This window comes from Rhincodon typus, chromosome 9, assembly GCF_021869965.1.
Source record: "Rhincodon typus isolate 14 chromosome 9, sRhiTyp1.1, whole genome shotgun sequence".
Lineage (NCBI taxonomy): Eukaryota > Metazoa > Chordata > Chondrichthyes > Orectolobiformes > Rhincodontidae > Rhincodon > Rhincodon typus.
In genome coordinates, this window is record NC_063340.1 from 43,444,930 (window position 1) to 43,464,558 (window position 19,629).

The following is a 19,629-nucleotide window of genomic DNA, read 5'->3' on the forward strand; positions in this document are numbered from 1 at the left end:
CCCCCCCCCCCCCCCCCCCCCCCCAGTGGTCGAGAACGCCCTCAACCGTGTCTCCCACGTCTCCCGCAACTCATCCCTCACACCCCGTCCAAGCAATAAGAACCAAAAAAGAATCCCCCTCGTCCTCACGTACCACCCCACCAACCTCCGGATTCAACGCATCATCCTCTGACACTTCTGCCATCTGCAATCTGACCCCACCACCAAAGACATCTTTCCCTCCCCACCCTTATCTGCTTTCCGGAGGGACCACTCTCTCCGTGACGCCCTTGTCCACTCCACACTCCCCTCCAGCCCCACCACACCCGGCACTTTTCCCTGCAACCGCAGGAAGTGCTACACCTGCCCCATACCTCCTCCTTCACCCCCATCCCAGGCCCCAAGAAGACTTTCCACATCAAGCAGATGTTCACCTGCACATCTGCCAATGTGGTATACTGCATCCGCTGTACCCGTTGTGACCTCCTCTACATCGGGGAAACCAAGCGGAGGCTCGGGGACCGCTTTGCAGAACACCTACGCTCGGTTCGCAATAAACAACTGCACCTCCCAGTCGCGAACCATTTCAACTCCCCCTCCCATTCCTCAGACGACATGTCCATCCTGGGCCTCCTGCAGTGCCACAACGATGCCACCCGAAGGTTGCAGGAACAGCAACTCATATTCCGCTTGGGAACCCTGCAGCCCAATGGTATCAATGTGGATTTCACAAGCTTCAAAATCTCCCCTCCCCCTACCGCATCCCAAAACCAGTCCAGCTCGTCCCTGCCTCCCTAACCTGTTCTTCCTCCCACCTCAAGCCGCACCCCCATCTCCTACCTACGAACCTCATCCCGCCCCCTTGACTTGTCCGTCCTCCCTGGACTGACCTATCCCCTCCCTAACTCCCCACCTACACTCACCTTTACTGGCTCCATCCCCGCCTCTCCAACCTGTTTGTTTCCTCTCCACCTATCCTCTCCTCTATCCATCTTCTATCCGCCTCCCACTTTCTCCCTATTTATTTCAGAACTCCCTTCCCCTGCCCCTTTTCTGATGAAGGGTCTAGGCCCGAAACGTCAACCTTCCTGCTCCTATGATGCTGCTTGGCCTGCTGTGTTCATCCAGCCCTGCACCTTGTTGTCTCTGCATCATCAGTGTTGTGTTTTTCTCTGGCACTATTATATTATCAGCTGTGCAGCAGTCACATTCAAGTACAATGCCTAATGATATCTTAATCATGTTTTATTAATAATGCAATTAAAAAATTCTGAATTTGCAATTAGTCAGATGGCTAATACATTAGCCAACCATGATTTTTAAAAACAATTTTTCTTATTGCTTTGTTCATTTAAATTGTAAAGTCTGGCAAATTTATCACTACATTCATGTCATAAATCAAACATTGTTTGACTTGCCCCATAATTTTAAATCAATGTAATGAAATTACTAGTTTAGATTTTGCCAGCTGAATGTGACTAAACTTGTCTTTCACCAGCATTATAATGTATGTGTTTGCAGTGTTTAATGTGCTTATTTTGTGTTAGAGTTAAGCTTTTCTGTAATGTTTAAAGTTAAATCTAGTCTTTGATACAACAAACTTTTTAGTATTTAGTAGTGTGGAATTTGAATCTTGCTGAGAAAAGACATTTTGTCAAAGCTTTTGGTCCTGCGTTCATGGGCAATTTGCTGCAAAAACTGAAGTAGGTGGCAAACAGCAATAATATTGTTGATAGAGCACTGATTGGCAAGTGGACCGTGGTACGGATGCTGGCCTGGAGAATGCACCAGTTGTTAATAACAGACTGTTATCTATCAAGCTTTCTTTAAAATTTAAAGAAGGTAGAATTGTTCTAATTGGTGAAGGCAGTGCCCTGAGAGTAGAACCAGAGCATGCCTGTCATCTGTTTAGTCATGTTGAAACAGGCACAGTTGTATGTGCATGTTCTTTTGCCTGCAGAGAACAGGGGCCTTTCTATTCATTATATGTAGCTTTGCATGCAAATGTCTCCATTCTGAGCCCTGACTGATCTATCTGACAATTGAATGTCAGTATAATTCTCTGTCCACTCAGGTTTATGTAGCACATGTCCATTTGCAGAATTCCATCCAATATTGGACACTTGAGTTTTGCAGGCACAGGTCAGTTAGATTATCAGAACTTTGCTTGTTGTGGACAGCTGAAGGAATATGTTATTTGATGCTGTTTGCCAGTCTTTGGAGTGTATGGTCTACATGCTTATCACTCTCTATCACTGAAATTTATTTACCATATTACTTACTTGTATGATAGGAACAATGTCTTTTTAGCTCGACTGCAGCATCCTATTAGTGATGAGCACCACTTGCATTGCTACTGCATAGTAGTATGAAGCGGCTAGCTTCACCTATTGGTCAAACGTTTGAGATGCCTTGCCCTTCAAGGGTAACCTGAGGTAGACTGGGGGGTACTTGGGACCAAGAGTGATGGCCTGAGGTCCATTGATGATTTTGAGTAAGATAAAATGGGCAATTATCTCCAAGGTAGCCATTATCCTGCTGGATGGATTTGATGTGCCTAAATTAACTTGCATGGTGAACAAATAACTTGGGCCTTATTTATGAGTTTGCCAATAAGGCCAAAATAATAGCATGTGGAACTGTAGGAATCTCAATGTGTATCTTGACTAGTGAAAGTAGGTTTGTATCAGGTGGTAGTAGAGAACCCAGTGGCTGATTACTTGACTAGAACATCAAAGAAAGGGAGCCCATTTGAGCATAGAATGGTGCTCATTAAGAAATGTAAGGAAATTCTTGCATGCAACTACATAAATAGTGTGTAAAGTATATTGCTGTTATTTGGGATTTGGATTTTTTTAAAGAAGAGGGGCATATGAATGTGCTTTAGAAAAAAGGGTCATAGTCATTCTGAAACAGCAACCTAAATAAACCAAGAAGCTTAAGAGAACTTTAATTAGGCCACACTTAGAATATTGCATACAGTTCTGATCCCCACACTACCAGAAGGATGTGGGTGCTTTGGAGAGGGTATAGAAAAGGTTTAGCAGAATTGGTAAATAGGCTAGCAATTTCAAATCCACATGTTGCTATTGATGTGTAAGTCTTGTATGAATTTGTTGGTATGATGTAGGTCATACATCTCAAAGGCTGGTGGAATGTATCAAATAGCTTATTCCTTTGGCTGTTTGCAGCAAGCAAAATATTGAGCATACTCCACCATCCTACCTTTGCAAAGATTCAACACAGTGCCCAGTACTAGATGTGATTCTGCAATTGTACATTTGTTAAATATTAAAACAATAAACATGTTAAATATGAAACTTCCTAAATATGCAGGAAATGACAATGAATTTAGGATTCAGTCTGGCTTGCGGCATGATGCACTTGTACTGAAAACTGCTAGGAGTTATACTTTGCACCGAAAGAACATGTGCATTCAGTGTGCCTGTCTCAATGAAACAAAATATCTATTCTCTGATTCATTTCTCAGGTCAATGTCTTGACCGCTCAGTCAATGTGCTTTGTTTAAAATTTGAACAACACTTGGCAGTTAACTATTTGTCATCAACAACTGATGCATTCTCCAGGGCAACAACTCTACCAACCATAGCCCACTTAACCAGTTGCCACTTTGCTGTCATATCATATCAATGTTGTTTTCCCTAAGCTTTGCTATTCCTTGCAAATTGTCCTCATGAGTGCCAGTCTAAAAGCTTTGACACAATGTGGCCTTTTTCAGCAATACTAAATATTCAGCTTTCCATTTATTAGACAGTTAGCATTAATGATTTGATAAAGTTTTAATGTCAGATGTTTCATAATGGTTTTATCAAATGGATCTTAAACTTTTTTACGAATTATAAAATCCAAAATAAGTGTTGAAACTAATGGATTGGCTGAGTAACAGGATGTAATTATCAAAAAAGGAGCTCCAGAAAAGGTTATGGTTTCACAGCTTTTGCAGTACTTTTGTTTGAATACCTCGAGGATATGAAGAGATTCCGAATGATATCAAAACTGGAGCGAAGCTAATTTGGTCTGATTTGTTAAATGGGAGAACCAGGCTTGTTTGAAAGTAGTTAGAAAAGCATACTGATTGTCTGATGTGTGGTTAAGTTCTAGCAGATGGTATTTGCAGCCAAAACATTGGATAACTTGTTGCACTAATGTTTCAAAGGGCATTTATGCAGGGCAGCAGAAGTGATTTTGAAATAATTGACCTGATTAAATATTTGGAAGATTGGTGTAATAAATAACAATCAAGAACTCTAACAAAGATCTAATTCTATTATATCATAAAAACTGGGGGCTATTATATCTTGGGAGTAAATTAGTTTAAAATCCATACTTGGCCATTGTAAAAACTTTATTTAATTCTATAAATTAAAAATACTTTGATTTTAAGAACTATTAACTCTTATGATGTAAAATTTTATCTTACTTTTTGATGTATTCGTAATGGGGTGGATCTAGAATTAACATTTTGCAAAGATACATTGGAATGAATTGCAATTAATTGGCAGGTATGTAACTGCATATATTCAACTCCAATAGTTAGAACATATAGAACATAGAACATAGAACATTACAGCGCAGTACAGGCCCTTCGGCCCTCGATGTTGCGCCGACCTGTGAAACCAATCTGAAGCCCATCTAACCTAAACTATTCCATTATCATCCATATGTTTATCCAATGACCATTTAAATGCCCTTAAAGTGGGCGAGTCTACTATTTTTGCAGGCAGGACATTCCACTCCCTTACTACTGAGTAAAGAACCTACCTCTGACATCTGTCCTATATCTATCACCCCTCAATTTAAAGCTATGTCCCCTCGTGCTAGCCATCACCATCCGAGGAAAAAGGCTCCCACTGTCCACTCTATCTAATCCTCTGATCATCTTGTATGTCTCTATCAAGTCACCTCTTAACCTTCTTCTCTCTAACGAAAACAGCCTCAAGACCCTCAGCCTTTCCTCCATAAGACCTTCCCTCCATACCAGGCAACATTCTGGTAAATCTCCTCTGCACCCTTTCCAATGCTTCCACATCCTTCCTATAATGCGGTGACCAGAACTGTACACAATACTCCAAGTGCGGCCGCACCAGAGTTTTGTACAGCTGCAACATGACCTCATGGCTCCGAAACTCAATCCCTCTCCCAATAAAACCTAACACACCGTACGCCTTCTTAACAACGCTATCAACCTGGGTGGCAACTTTCAGTGATCTATGCACATGGACACCGAGATCTTTCTGCTCATCCACACTACCAAGAATCTTACCATTAGCCCAGTACTCTGTATTCCTGTTACTCCTTCCAAAGTGAATCACCTCACACTTTTCCGCATTAAACTCCATTTGCCACCTCTCAGCCCAGCTCTGCAGCTTATCTATGTCCCTCTGTAACCTGCAACATCCTTCTGCACTATCCACAACTCCACCGACTTTGGTGTCATCCGCAAATTTACTAACCCATCCTTCTACGCCCTCATCCAGGTCATTTATAAAAATGACAAACAGCAGTGGCCCCAAAAACAGATCCTTGAGGTATACCACTAGTAACTGAACTCCAGGATGAACCTTTCCCATCTACCACCACCCTCTGTCTTCTTACAGCTAGCCAATTTCTGATCCAAACCGCTAAATCACCCTCAATCCCATGCCTCCGTATTTTCTGCAATAGCCTACCATGGGGAACCTTATCAAACGCTTTACTGAAATCCATATACACCACATCAACCGCTTTACCCTCATCCACCTGTTTAGTCACCTTCTCGAAGAACTCAATAAGATTTGTGAGGCACGACCTACCCTTCTCAAAACCGTGTTGACTATCCCTAATCAAATTATTCCTTTCTAGATGATTATAAATCCTATCTCTTATAATCCTTTCCAACACTTTACCCACAACCGAAGTAAGGCTCACTGGTCTATAATTACCAGGGTTGTCTCTACTCCCCTTCTTGAACAAGGGGACAACATTTGCTAGTCTCCAGTCTTCTGGCACTATTCCTGTAGACAATGACGACATAAAGATCAAAGCCAAAGGCTCTGCAGTCTCCTCTCTAGCTTCCCAGACAATCCTAGGATAAATCCCATCCGGCCCAGGGGACTTATCTATTTTCACACCTTCCAGAATTGCTAACACCTCCTCCTTATGAACCTCAATCCCGTCTAGTCTAATAGACTGTATCTCAGTATTCTCCTCGACTACATTGTCTTTGTCTTTTTCCTGCGTGAATACTGACGAAAAATATTCATTTAGCACCTCTCCTATCTCTTCGGACTCCACGCACAACTTCCCACTACTGTCCTTGACCGGCCCCAATCTTACTCTAGTTAGGGAATCGTCTGCTCCATATTTTGGACTAATGAATTAATGCTTTTTTCATTTGGGTTATTTGAAAATTGCTATTGAGATTTGAAGATCTGGACTTACAAAAGTATTGAGAGTTAAGGATTAAACTGCTGCTCTTGGTACATTGATGCATTTTCCTTGACCAGTGCTGAGATAGCTGCATAGATTTTGTATATCTTAAGGTGTTTTCATATATTAAATGTGTTTTTATGAACCCAAGTTATTGGTTTTAAATGTGACTGATGTACTTCTGTTGCGATTTGTATTGGATATTTAATAGTGTCTTGATGCAACTTCTTAAAATAGCATCTAGATTTCTTGTTGGCAGATTTTGAGGTGAGGCATTTTATGCTGAAAGGAGACAGATAAGAGGTTGGGAATGTCTCTTGGAAAGACCGGACCATACTAGTTCCTATTCTCTGTGATTGATGCAAAGTGGAATTTCAGATCTCGAGTGCTTAATAGTGACCTAATACTAAAGGAATTTAATTGTTTAGTGATAGTTTTTATAGTCTGGTAATAGTGACCTTTGTTCAATCATTACTTTTGTCATTTACCTCATCTTTGTAACAGTTTTAATGTATTATGCCTGTTGGTTGTTTTGGATGAGTACACACAGATCAACTTTGATAAATTTATTTTGCATAATGCCAAATCTTTTAAAATTCCTTGTAAGACATTTAGCCTTGAATTGTGCCTGTCTGCTTCCGCGACTTAAGTATTTTGCCGCTGTAAGCATATAGTTAAATTGAAGGCTATTGTCTTTGAAAATACCCTTTTGTACTTAGTATTTTCTCAGGCAATTAGGTACTGTAGTTACAATGTTTAATCTTAAAGTTTGTCCCAATATGCTGTATACAGGGTAAACCATTATTCCTGCTGAAGCACGGAGGTCTTTTGTTTAGATCAGATTAACATTGTGGAATATAATTTTTTCACCCTATTTACAGTTGGTATTCATTTACCCTCTTGATCTTAATTTATCATTGCGTTCTTTTGTTTACCAAGACAATGATTATAATTTTGAATTCTTTCCCCTTATTGTTAGGAGTTATTTGAGGACTTGCCTGAAATAGTTTCCTTTACTTGGTTTTACTTTTATGGATTAGGCAATTAATTTGACATTTTTGGGGACTTGATATTTTTTTTCTAAAAGTCTTTTATAAATGTTGCTCAGTGCAATTCAAAACGCGAGCTTTGAGTTGTATTTCAATTCATGTTCCTTTTATTAGTTTTCAGTGCTGATGTGGCTGCTCACTTATGTTGGTGCCTTGTTTAACGGACTGTCCCTGCTGATAATAGGTAAGTGCAAATAAAGACTCTGTAGTTTGTATTCCTGTTCCATTCACTATTTGCACTAACTTGTAACTTGTATTTTTTTTGAAATTCTTACATTGATGAGTATATGCATGTTAAAGTACTTGGCTGGCAAATTGACTTCAGTTCTATTCCACTTTTACTGAGAGCTTGATCTGTAGATCTGGGTTGCATCTACTTGAGATGCATGTCTAAGTATTTTATTTAGTTAGCCATACATTCCTCCTTTCAAAGATGCATTCTCAAAATCTTGCAGAAATCTCAAGATATGGTTATTTGGATATTGCAACTCCATTTTGAGAATGGTCCCAGAATGAAAGCTGAAATAGTTTAAAAATGCAATATTTTGGCACCAGCCTGTCAAATTTAAAGAAGTGATACACCCATAGAGAGCAATTAACTTTTGAAAATATATTTGAATGCTAAATGATGGGATTGCATGACAGCGTTTCAAGTTTGTCCTGTACTGTACCAAGCTAAATTTAATATCGACTAAGCTCAATATACAACTAACATTGCAACTGCAGTCTTCTCTCTGCACCAGCTGCAGCCTTTGCCACTGTAGTCTCTCCTTAACAAAAAGATGACAGTCCATCCCAGTTGCTCCTTCCTTTGTCTTCAGTGTGAGAACATTTTGCAACTTGCTGTTCAGTAGGTCTCAATCTGGGTCCCTAGTCTCCATAGTAACCAAGCTGTGCAAGTTAGTTGCCCAACAGAGCTCATAGGAGATCAGACTCTCTTCATTCTTCAGTTATACCTTGAGTTAGAGATGATCCAAGCTGTAATTTTCTGCAAAAAAAACTTTCTAATCAACCTGTTCAGAGATGTTATTTACGTACCTCTGAGCAGATGGGACTTGAAACTGGGTCTCCTAAAAACTTCAGTAAAACAAGGATTGAGACTGACTCCCCTTGACGTCATGGCTGCATTTGAGTGAGTATGGCATCTAAGAGCCTTAATTAATTTTGAAGATAATTGGATTCAAGGTATAACTTTTCAGTGGCTGCAGTCTGTGGCTAAACAAGTTTAAATATAGCATGGAATTGAAAGAAAAAGCATACAATTGTTGATCAGAAGATGTAGGAGCACCATTCAGGGAGATCATGGCTGATCTTATAATCCACAAGTCCTTTCCTATCTTAATGCTTGATTCCCTTTCTGATTATCACCTCTGTGATAATTCCGCAGATTCCTTGTCATCACTGTCCTAACTGGGTGGCTTACTTAGTCTAAGACTATATGCTGTCTGCTCCTAAACACTCCCACAAAGCGAAACAACTTCTCAGCATCAACCTTGTCAAGGCCCTTAAAAAATCTTTAAAAGCAAAACACTGCAGATGCTGGTGATCTTAAATTAAAACAGAAAGTGCGGGAGAAACTTGGTCTGGCAATATCTGTTGTCTTATGTTTCAGTATAGCCACCTCTCATTCTTCTAATCTGAGAGCATAGGCACAACGTACACGATCCGTAACAAAGTCCTTTCATGCCTGGGATCAACCTAGTGAACCTTCTCTGACCTTCCTCCAATGCCAGTATCTTCCCTTGAGTAAAGGACTGAAACTGTTTGTTTACAATATTCTAGATGTGGTCCAACTGGTACCTTGTATGGTCTTGGCACAACTTTTCAATTATTATATTCCATTCACCTTGAAATAAAGGCCAACATTACATTTTTCTGTTGTTTGCTGAACTTGTATGCTAGCAGTTTACACACAAGGACCCTCAAATACTCCTGCAGACTTCATCTGTTCAAACAATATTCAGCTCCTCTATTCTTCCTACCAAAGTGCTTAATTTCACATTTTCCATATTATATTTCACCTTGTCAAGTCTTTGCCTACTCACTTAACCTGCCTATATCTTCTGCAGATTATCAATCTCATCAATTACCTCCATCTATTTTTATCATCTGCAAACTTGGTGATAATATATTTACTTTCCTCATTCAAGTCATTAATATCTATACCGCAAATGATTGTGGCCCTAGCACTGATCCTGCTGGTTACAGGTCGTCATCCTGAAAATGGCCCCTTTATTTTAACTCTGTCTTCGACTGTTACCCAATTCTATCCATGCTAACATACTGCCCCCAACATCGTGGACCCTTATCTTAAGTAATCTTACGTCCAGTTTCTTATTGAATGCTTTCAACGTCTAGATTTTACATCCGCTGGTGGTTCTTTGTATTGCTTGTTATCTCTGCAAAGAGTTGTAATAAATTTTGTGAGGCATGATTGCCCCTTCATGAAGCCATGCTGAGTCTGCCTGATTATATTAGGATTGTAGCCCCAATTCAGATGTTAATCAAACTGACCTATAGTTGCTTGTTTCTTGTTTGTTTCCCTTTTGAATAGGGCTGTTCTATTGGCAGTGTTCCAATCCGCCAGGACTTTTCCAGAATCTAAGGATTCTTGGAACCTTGCTGTCGGTACATCCGTAGTTTTTGTAGCTGTTTCCTTTAATATCCTGAGATGCAGCCCATCAAGTCCAAGGGCATGTTGTGATACTTTGAATTGGCAACAGTTTAGGACCACTCAATATGTCTTGGGTTGAGGCTTATGTTCCCAATTTCTTGGCTAATACTCCATTCCTTTTCTAGAGAGACTAAACTGAACAGGGGAATCCTCTCCAAATTATTACTCTAGCATGTCTTTTCAAGGAGCTGTTTGTATAATTTGTGCATCTAAATTACACCACACTTTTTTTATATAAAAATCTCAGATGAGGGCAGAAATTACAGTGGATCAGAAAGAGTTGATTATTTTGTCATAAGATTAAGAAATGTTTTCTGAATCATTTAACTTTTAATATGTTTACATTTTGCCTGTAGCTCTGGTAGCAGTTTTCAGCATCCCTGTGGTTTATGAAAGACACCAGGTAAGTGCTAATCTGGGCTGTGTTTTGTGTCCCTCCCTCGCTCCCTCACGCTCTCTCTCACCAACCCCAAACCCCCACCATCCCACACAAGAAGAATTAATCAGCAATTTGCATTTGTAGGCTTGTGAAATAGCATTTTTTAAATTCTTCGCTTGTGGGAATGTGGCGATTGCTGGCTGGGCCTGCATTTATTGCCCTTCCCTAGTTGCCCTCGAAGGTGATGGTGAGCTGTCTACTTGAACCAACAGGACAGATGCGGAAGCATTTCTTCACTCGAGTGGTCAACCTGTGGAATTCACTACTACAAAAGGCTGTGGAGGCAGTGATACAGAGTATATTCAAGAAAGATAGTTAAATTTTTGAATATTAAAATATATCCTGGGGTCTGGAAAGAATGCAGGAGTATGGAGTTGAGATAGAGGATCAACAACAATCGTATTGAATGGCAGAACAAGCTCATAAGGGCCAAAAGGCATAGTCTTGCTCCTAATTTCTATAGATGTCTTTGATTTATCAATTAAAAGTCACATTTGGCTAGTTATTTAGATACAATGGGAATCATCATTGTTAGCTGTTCCTTGGTTCAAAGATGACATATGCTTAGTGTTCATCTTTCTGACATGGATCTTCATGTAACTGAGCAGGCAGTCTTGGCTTATTGAGCAAATGGGGCAAGGCAGTCCATGAGTGAAGATATCTGGAATGGCAAGATTCACATCCTTTTCTTTGTCACCACTGTGCCTCATCATTAAAACATTCTGATTTAACATGATCCAACTTGATGGACAAGTTGTTACCATTCTGAACACTTTTCAAACTTCTCCCAGTCATTAATGTCAGTGTGGTCACATTTCGAGGAAAGTTTCAATGTCTTTGTAGCGTTTTCTTGTACTGTCTTGAACGTTGACCATTTGAGAATTTGGAGAACAGGAGAACTGTATTGGGAGAGTTTTTGTTCAGCCATCTGACACCACCACATTGGACCCATTATAGTTGACTTTTATAACGACATTTTGCCTGAATGCTTGTGGAACTGACTTATAGTAGGACTCCCACATTTGTTTGGCCCTCCCACTGACTCCGAATGAGATAGCAGGGCATTGTTGATGGAATTTCTCGTGTGTTGCTGATGCACAATTCGGATCCCTATTTAGTAAAGGAGTATAATAACGACTGCTCTGTTTACAAGGGCTTTTATTGACTTGCCAATGTTTTTGTTGTCAAACACTCACCACTGTAGTTTGTAAAAGGCTGAGCTGGCACAGCTAATCATCAGCAGACTTTGAAATTATGACTTGTATAACAAGGTCTGGGTGATTAATTGTGTAGGGGAAGAGTCCCGTTATCAACCCTTGGGGAACTCCACTACAGACCTTCCTTCAGAGTGAAAAACAATCCATTAATCACTACCTGTTTCCTGCCACTCGCCTGACTTTTTATGCATGAGGCTATTGAGCCTTTTATTCCACAAACTATAGCTTTGTCCACGTCTTTTTATCAAATACTTCTGGAAGTCCGTGAACACCACATTGCCCTTATTGCCTTCTCAAACCTTCTTTGGTACCTCATTGTTGCTTATTTTTCACCTGAGTCATTAACAAATCTCTGTGGCTTTTCATAATTAACCTGTAGCTGCACAAAGACTGCCAATTTTGTCCTGAATTATTGTTTCCAGAAGCTTCCCTACTACTGAAATTAAACTGATTAGACTTTAGTTACTGGACTTTTATAGAGTCCTAGAGATCAACAACACAGAAAAAGGCACATCTCACATCTCCTCTGAACCTTCTGCCCCTTAAACCTATGTTCCCTAGTCATTGATCCCTTCATTGTGGGGAAAAGTCTCTTCCTGTCTACCCTATCTATGCCCCTCATAATTTTACACATCTCAATCATGCCCTGTCTTGATCTCCTCTGCTCTTAAGGAAAGCAACCCCAGGCAACATCCTGGTAAATCTCTTCTGTACCTTCTCCAGAGCTATCCTATGATGTGGATTCCAGAACTACACATAATACTCTAGCTGTGGCCTAACCAACCTTTTATATGGTTCCAGCATTACCTCCCTGTTCTCAAACACTTTGCCTTCTCAAATGCTAACCACTTTATTCACCTGTCCTGATACCTTTCAAGGGACTGGTGTACACACACGCCAAGGTCCCTCAGAGCTTCCAAGAGTCCTACTGTTCACCATGTAATCCCTTGCCTTGTTTATCCTGCCCAGGTCCATCACCTCTCATTTATTTGAATTGAATTTCATTTGCCATTGATCAGTTTATCTGACCAGCCCATCTATAGCCGCCTGTGTTCTAAGACTATCCTCCTCACTTTACCGCACCATCAATTTTTGGATCATCTGTGAACTTACTGAACAACTCTCCTACATTCAAGTCTAAATCATTTTATATAAACTGTATCAACAAGGGTCTGTACACTGACCCCTGTGAGACCCCACTGTATGCAGGCTTTCAGTGGTAGAAACACCCCTGCTGGAAAATTATCACATGTGCCTCTAATTTCCATTTCCCTCAGTTTCTTTGTATCTCACCTGGGTTCCTTATCAACTTAAATCCATACATCTTATCTGAACCAGCCATAATCAATTTTAAACTTTTCAAGTATCTGAACTACCTCCTTTTTCACTATGACCAGCGCAGTATCATCATACTTGGTAAAAATGCAAAGTATTAATTTAATATCTTAGCCATGTCTCTTTATTTCCATGCATAAGTCCCCTTTTGATCCTTCAGCCCTAGTACTTTTGCTACCCTTGCATTGGTTATATGCCCAGGGAAGGTTTAGAGTTCCTTCTGCATTAGCAGTCAGGTTCTCTTCCTACATTTTTTCCTGCATTTTCGTTTCCCCTGTGAACATTTATTTTCACCCTGTTTCTTTGTTGTATTCTGTACCAGCATCTATTATAGTCTCTCGTTTTCTTATTCATCTTGACCTTTCTCTTGTGTTATCCAGGTACCTCTGAATTTGTTTGCTGTACTTTTCCACTCCATGGGAATATACCTTTTATCTGTGCCCAAAACAATCTTCTCTGAAGGCAGTATATCATTCAGATAGTGGTTTGCCTGCCAGCCTTTGATTCCTGCCATCTGGGCAAGATCCATTCTTAACCATTAAAATGGACTTGCCCCAATAAGCATTTTTATTCTGGTTTGTTCCCTGTTTTCCATAACCAACTTAAGTTTTATGATACAATGATTAATGAAGTTTGTGAGGCAGGGAAATAGAGAGGGCCTTCGTAGTTTTGTGCCATCACCACCAGAGTGGAGGGTTTGAGTTAAGGAGAGGCTGAATAGGCTGTCACTTCTTTCACTGGAGTGTAGAAGGTTGAGGGGTGAACTTAGAGGGTTTATAAGGTCATGAGGGGTATAGATAAGGTGAATAACAAGTGTCTTCCCCTAGAGTGTGGTATTTCAAGACTGGAAGTATATTTTTAAGGTGAGAAGGGAAGGGGTTAAAAAAGACACAAGGGGCAATTTTTTTCTACATTGTGGTTTGTCTGTGGAATGAACTCGGAAGTGATGGTTGTGGGTACAGTTGCAACATTTGAGACACTTGGATAAGTATGTGAATAAGAAATGTTTGGAGGGATATGTTCCAAGTGCAGGCATGTGGGACTAGTTTAGTTTGGGATTATGGTTGGTGTTGGACTGAAGGGTCTCTTTCCATGCAATGGGACTCTCTTATTCTGTTTTCACATTGTACTGCTTAACGCAATTAATTCAGGTAATTTTCTTAAATAAAGCCTATTTTGCAACCTAAGAAGCTTCTGAGAACACTTGCGGCACTTTCCCAACATACCCCTAGTCACTATTGTATTGCTGCATGTTTCCATTGATAAATTGCTAAGCTGAGACTTGAGCTGAAATTTTTCTCTGGCTATCTTTGAGGTCTTCCAAATTAATGGTTGTGATTCTTGAATTCTGAGAGAATTGGTTTGCTCCAAGTGCAAGATGCAGTTCTGCAATTCAGTTTCATCAGGTGGTTGTACTATCTGCTCTCGTTTATATAGGAGGCAGCTTTTCATGGCTGTTCTTGCACATGAATGATTATTTTTCCCCAGACCTCTAACATTAAAGTGGTCCATAACTTTCTTCATTACCATGTATTGCTGGTCATAAGGAAGGCTGGGATCTGTTGGAGCAATTTAATGTGCTGTGAGGCATCGTGTAGAATGATATTAAATTTATGAATGCCCATTTACCTGTGTTTTTTTTTTATTTCTTTAGGCTCAAATTGATCATTACATAGGGATAGCAAGTAAGCAGATTAGAGATATCACTGCTAAGTAAGTATCCAAAAAGTTGGGACACTTTTTAAAAACATGGCAACTATGCAGTGTAACTTTCTGTTGCAAGTTGAAGATTGTGCCTCGATGTATGATACGTGTTCTTAACTGTTCAGTTTCCTTGGGTTTAGCTGACATTGTGCCTTTAGAAAACACACATTGTAAAACTCTAATGCTTTGTTGTTCTTGCACACTAGAAAATACTTCTGCATTTTTGCAGTCATCCTTAAAGTTTAGTCATGCTCCCAAGGCAGATTATTAAACATACCATTCCTCAGATTTTCGTTAGATAAACAAAATAAAATTGTAATTTGGCATATTAATAATTCTGTAATTTAGTTGCTCATTGTGTACACCTTGCATCGTTCTAAAAGGTGTCAATATAGCAGGAGTTGGAAGTTATTTGAAATAATTATGGAAAAAAAATCAATTCCAGTAATTTGTCATTCTGTCTACTCGAGATGTAGTGTTGATGTTGGACTGTGCAGTTCCTGGGCTTGCAAATTTTAAAATTCATGGTGTGGTTCCTGTGCCCTTGCTGTATCCATAACTTTTCCATGCAGTTAACTTCTGTTTAATAACATTCTTCAGTTGTGTACACAGCTTGATTTGGAGTACACCTCGGGTTGGCTACACCATGAAAGAAATCTGCATCTTATTTATTGAAATTCTTGTCTGTTTTTGTTGTTTAGATTGACTAACTTCGACCAGTTCATAAGCTGTTTAGAGTTCTGCTTGTTTCTTGCAGAAGGTGTTGTTTCAAAAAAAAAAGTTGCTGTTTTAATTTATTAATTGTCATTTGATATGTAATGTTTGTTTCATGTTGAATTAATTGCATTGCTCATTGGATGTTTTCCCAAAGCTCTTTGAGTTATTTCGTATAGTTCTTGGAAATTTCTGTAATGCTTTGCTGGTGTCACATTGAAAAATGTCTTTCTGGTCAGTAGTTATAGTGAATTTGGTAAGTTTACTTTGGTGTTGCAAGTAGATAAGAGAGCAAATTGGGCCCAGCAAATGCGGAGTGCCAGACCACATGTTAACCTTCTAGCGGATTGTGAAATAAATTGTTTCAGTTTCACATACCCATTGATGCTGTTTTCAGTATTGAACTATCATTGGTTTGAGGTGGGTTTATAGAGTTTATTGCTTGAATATTATTTGTAAATTTAGCCTAACTAATTAGGATCGTTATGGCCCTCTGTCATCCTTGCTCCATATAGTTTCCTGAACCATCCTTTTAAGACTTATTGGTTTGTTTCTAGCCTAGAATGCCAATTATTGATTAAAATTTATATTTTATAGAGAAATGTGAAGTCAGGCTGCTTGTGATTTTTTTGGAAGTGTTGATTTCTCTTAGGTGCATAGTTGCCGTGGTAGGCTTCATTTTCTCTAGTTTTGTTCAAGTTGAGGTGTGGTGTTCGGTTTAGTGCTTTTTATGAAGTATGAGTTATTCTTATTCATGGCATGGGGGCCCCTTTTGAGGCCAGTATTTATTGCCTATCCATAATTGTCTAGATGGGACAGTTAGGAATTGACCATATTGCTATGAGTCTGGAGTCGCATGTAGGCCAAGCCCAGGTAAGGATGGCTGCCAGCCTTTTGCAAAGGATATTGGTGATTTATGTCACTTATTACAATTGACAGTTGTTAGCATGGTATACATTAGGACAGCTTTTATTGATTTGAAATTACAACATCTGGCATGGTTGGATTTGAACCCGTGTCCCCATAATATTAGCTTGGATTTTGGATTACTAGTCCAGTGGCATGACTACTAGCCCTGCTACCTTGTAGAGAGTACTGATGATGTTTCATTATTTGCATGGAATTTAAAACATTATCCTGATTTTATATCCTCTAGGCCTTCCATGATCAGAGTTAACTCCAAAATGCCCACAGCTTCAAACAAGAGGAACTGTATTTTCATTTGTTTTCTATTTATGCATGAGTAAAAACCACTAAAACCATTCATAAGCGCATCTGTTGTGTGTAATCTTTGACTAAATGTTAACAGTTGTTTCCATAAAATGTTACTTCACTGCTGTAGTTTGTAGCCTACTACAGAATGTATATGTCTTTACCTTAAACTTGTGAATCTGGCTAATGAAATGATATAGGCTAGTAAAACTATATAATCTTTTAAATGTGTAATATGACAAATTTGTGAATTGTATATCATTTGCATCTTCTCATTCTAGGATTCAAACGAAAATTCCTGGACTGAAGAGGAAAACTGAGTAACGGAGCTTGTCCTGTGCTTCATGGCATGTTTTCTGCTGGGCTGTCTCTTGGATTATCACAGGGAGGATTGGGAAGAACAAAATAGCCTTGGAACTGCAGTGTAATTTGCAAGTCTCTTCCATTTTGGTAGTAACAAAGTGTTTAACTGTAGTCTATTTCATAATACATTATATCACATGCTAACATATAGGAAGTTTGAATTCAGTTTATTTATGTCATTTGGTACAGAGAACACTGGTTTGTATTAAAGATTTGAGAAACTGTACATTGCACGTGTCACGGTAGCGTCTTACTATGTGAAAACAAATCATGGTGCAGTTGGAGCTTTTGGTATTCCCTGCCCCCCCTCCCCAGTTTGCACACTGTTTGTAGGATCTATGCTGTGAGGTTGGTGCAAATTCTAACCCCATGTGATCAAAATATTTACTGTTCCATTGTAGTGAAATTTGACGTCTTGCTTTTCTGACTGAAACCTTTCGCTGTATTAAGATTTTACTGTTTTAACAATTACCCGGTTAGTGTTTCACTAAGCTAAGGAGTTGACCTGAGCAGCTCCACAGTGCTTGATATTTCAGAGGTAACTGAATTTTAAATATGGAACCACAGCACTGAACCGTACACTAAGATATCTATGCCATAAATTGAAGTCTCAGCATAAATGTTCAACCATCAGATTTTCATCTGTTTAGCCAGAAATGTATGAGCACATCTATAGCAAAATTTTAACTGTACTTTTGATTATTTTGTGGACTGTATCTAATGCTATGAATAAATGTAACCTGGACATTTCAAGCATTGTTTGATGCACACATCTGAGATTGGACATTGCATTGTAAACGAATTGGGCTCAGGCCTTTGGGGAATGCATTGTGAAATAAAAATGAGAATGAATAAAGCTTACAAACAAAATATGGATTCTGTGTGCAAACCGTATATGTAGGCATGTTTAATATAAAATTATGCATGTACAAATTTTATGTGTACACTTCAAATATAGGCTGACTTTGCCAAAGTAATTTGAAATTTGTGTTATTGCCCTGTAGTTTTTTCAAATGCTTATAGAATCATAGAATGATTGCAGAAAGAGGCTTGTCCAGTCTATGACCACTCTGCAAGAGCAATTTAACCAGGCCTGCATACTGACCCTTTCCCTGTAACAGTATAATCTTATTGCAGGAGATTGACTCGAGTAAGGAAGTCTTGCAGTTTGGTGTGAGATCACCTGGAAATATGTCTGAAGATTTGGTTTCCTTTTTAAGAATACCAAAACTAAGCAAGTGTAGTCCATATGGCCTGTTGAATCTGCTCCACCATTCAGTTTGATCATAGCTGATATCTGGCTTCAACTGTACTTTCCTAACTAGTCCCATATCCCTTGATTCCTGAGAAACCAAAAAAATGTCTAACACAGCTGTAACCAAATTGGTTAGAGACAGCCAAAAATTCTGAACACTTCAGTGAAGTACTACATAAAGTCCTGGTGGTTTGTTGGAATTTAGTCCCTGGCATTTCTCTGGTACTTTTCCCCTGATTGTTAATTGTCCTAATTTCTTTCCTTTTTAACTCCTGTCTTTATTTCTGGAATGAATCTTGTCGTCTGCTGTAAAGACAGACACAAAATGCTGAATGCCTCGTTTCCCACTCTTGGGTAACAATCCAGAAATTATTGTTTGATGGTCTGTATTTTAAATTTGTAGGCTGAATCCCCTCATTCATTCTCTTAGGTAGAACTAGGAATGATATTGTAAACGATGTTTGTTTCCACATGGACAACATCTTAATCTTTCCCCTTCGATGCCCCCCCCAGTTCATCTTCAGTGTGAGGAGTTTCTAATTGAGGCTGCATAAAAGAACATGCATTCCCTTGATTACTTTTCTCTGTCATCCTATTTCCTCTTCTTTCCTTCCATTCGAATGGCATCCCTTACGGTGCCATGGTCAGTCTGCTTATCCTCCTTGCAGTCCTTTGCCTCATTCACACAGGTAACGAGTACATTGTACCTGTTGGATAAAATCAAGGATGGAGTCTTCTCCATGGTGGTTCCCTGTATCTCACTTGCAGTCACAGCATCCTTTTGTGAACATTAGATTAGGCACAACTTTAACCAAATCTAAAGGATATGTCTGCCTCCTGGAACCAAGTACTAAGGATACGCTCCTCCTCCCTGACACTCCACAATGTTAAGTACAGTCCAGAACTGCTAGGTCTGTGTTTGTTTTTTTTTAAGTCACACTTGCTCTAGAGGTTTGCAAAAGTATCAAAAACAAATTGTCTGGAACTATATACAGATTCCTACGTGCTGCAGCCACCACCAGTATTACCATTTATAGAATCGTAGTCATACAGCATGGAAACAGCCTTCGGTCCAACCAGTCCATGCTGAACATAATCCCAAACTAAACCAGTCCCACCTGCCTGCTTCGAGCCCATACCCCTCCAAGCCTTTCCTATTCATGTATCCAAATGTCTTATAAATGTTGTAACTGTACCTGCACCCACCACTTCCTCAGGAAGTTCATTCCACATGTGAACCACCATCTGTGTTTAAAACA

At 39.5% G+C, this 19,629-nt stretch overlaps 1 protein-coding gene across 10 annotated transcripts in view; it reads left to right on the top strand.

The window, feature by feature from the left end:
* Nucleotides 1–17,985, top strand: part of LOC109920936 (reticulon-4-like) — a 98,957-nt gene extending 80,972 nt beyond the window's left edge. For all 10 annotated transcript variants that reach the window (XM_048601470.1, XM_048601471.1, XM_048601472.1 and 7 more), the window contains 4 exons: nucleotides 7,572–7,641; nucleotides 10,488–10,534; nucleotides 14,777–14,835; nucleotides 17,034–17,985. In XM_048601470.1, the coding sequence (XP_048457427.1) occupies nucleotides 7,572–7,641; nucleotides 10,488–10,534; nucleotides 14,777–14,835; nucleotides 17,034–17,076 (219 nt within the window). In that variant the 3' untranslated portion in view covers nucleotides 17,077–17,985. The remainder of the gene's footprint in view (nucleotides 1–7,571; nucleotides 7,642–10,487; nucleotides 10,535–14,776; nucleotides 14,836–17,033) is intronic.
* Nucleotides 17,986–19,629: the final 1,644 nt, after the last annotated feature.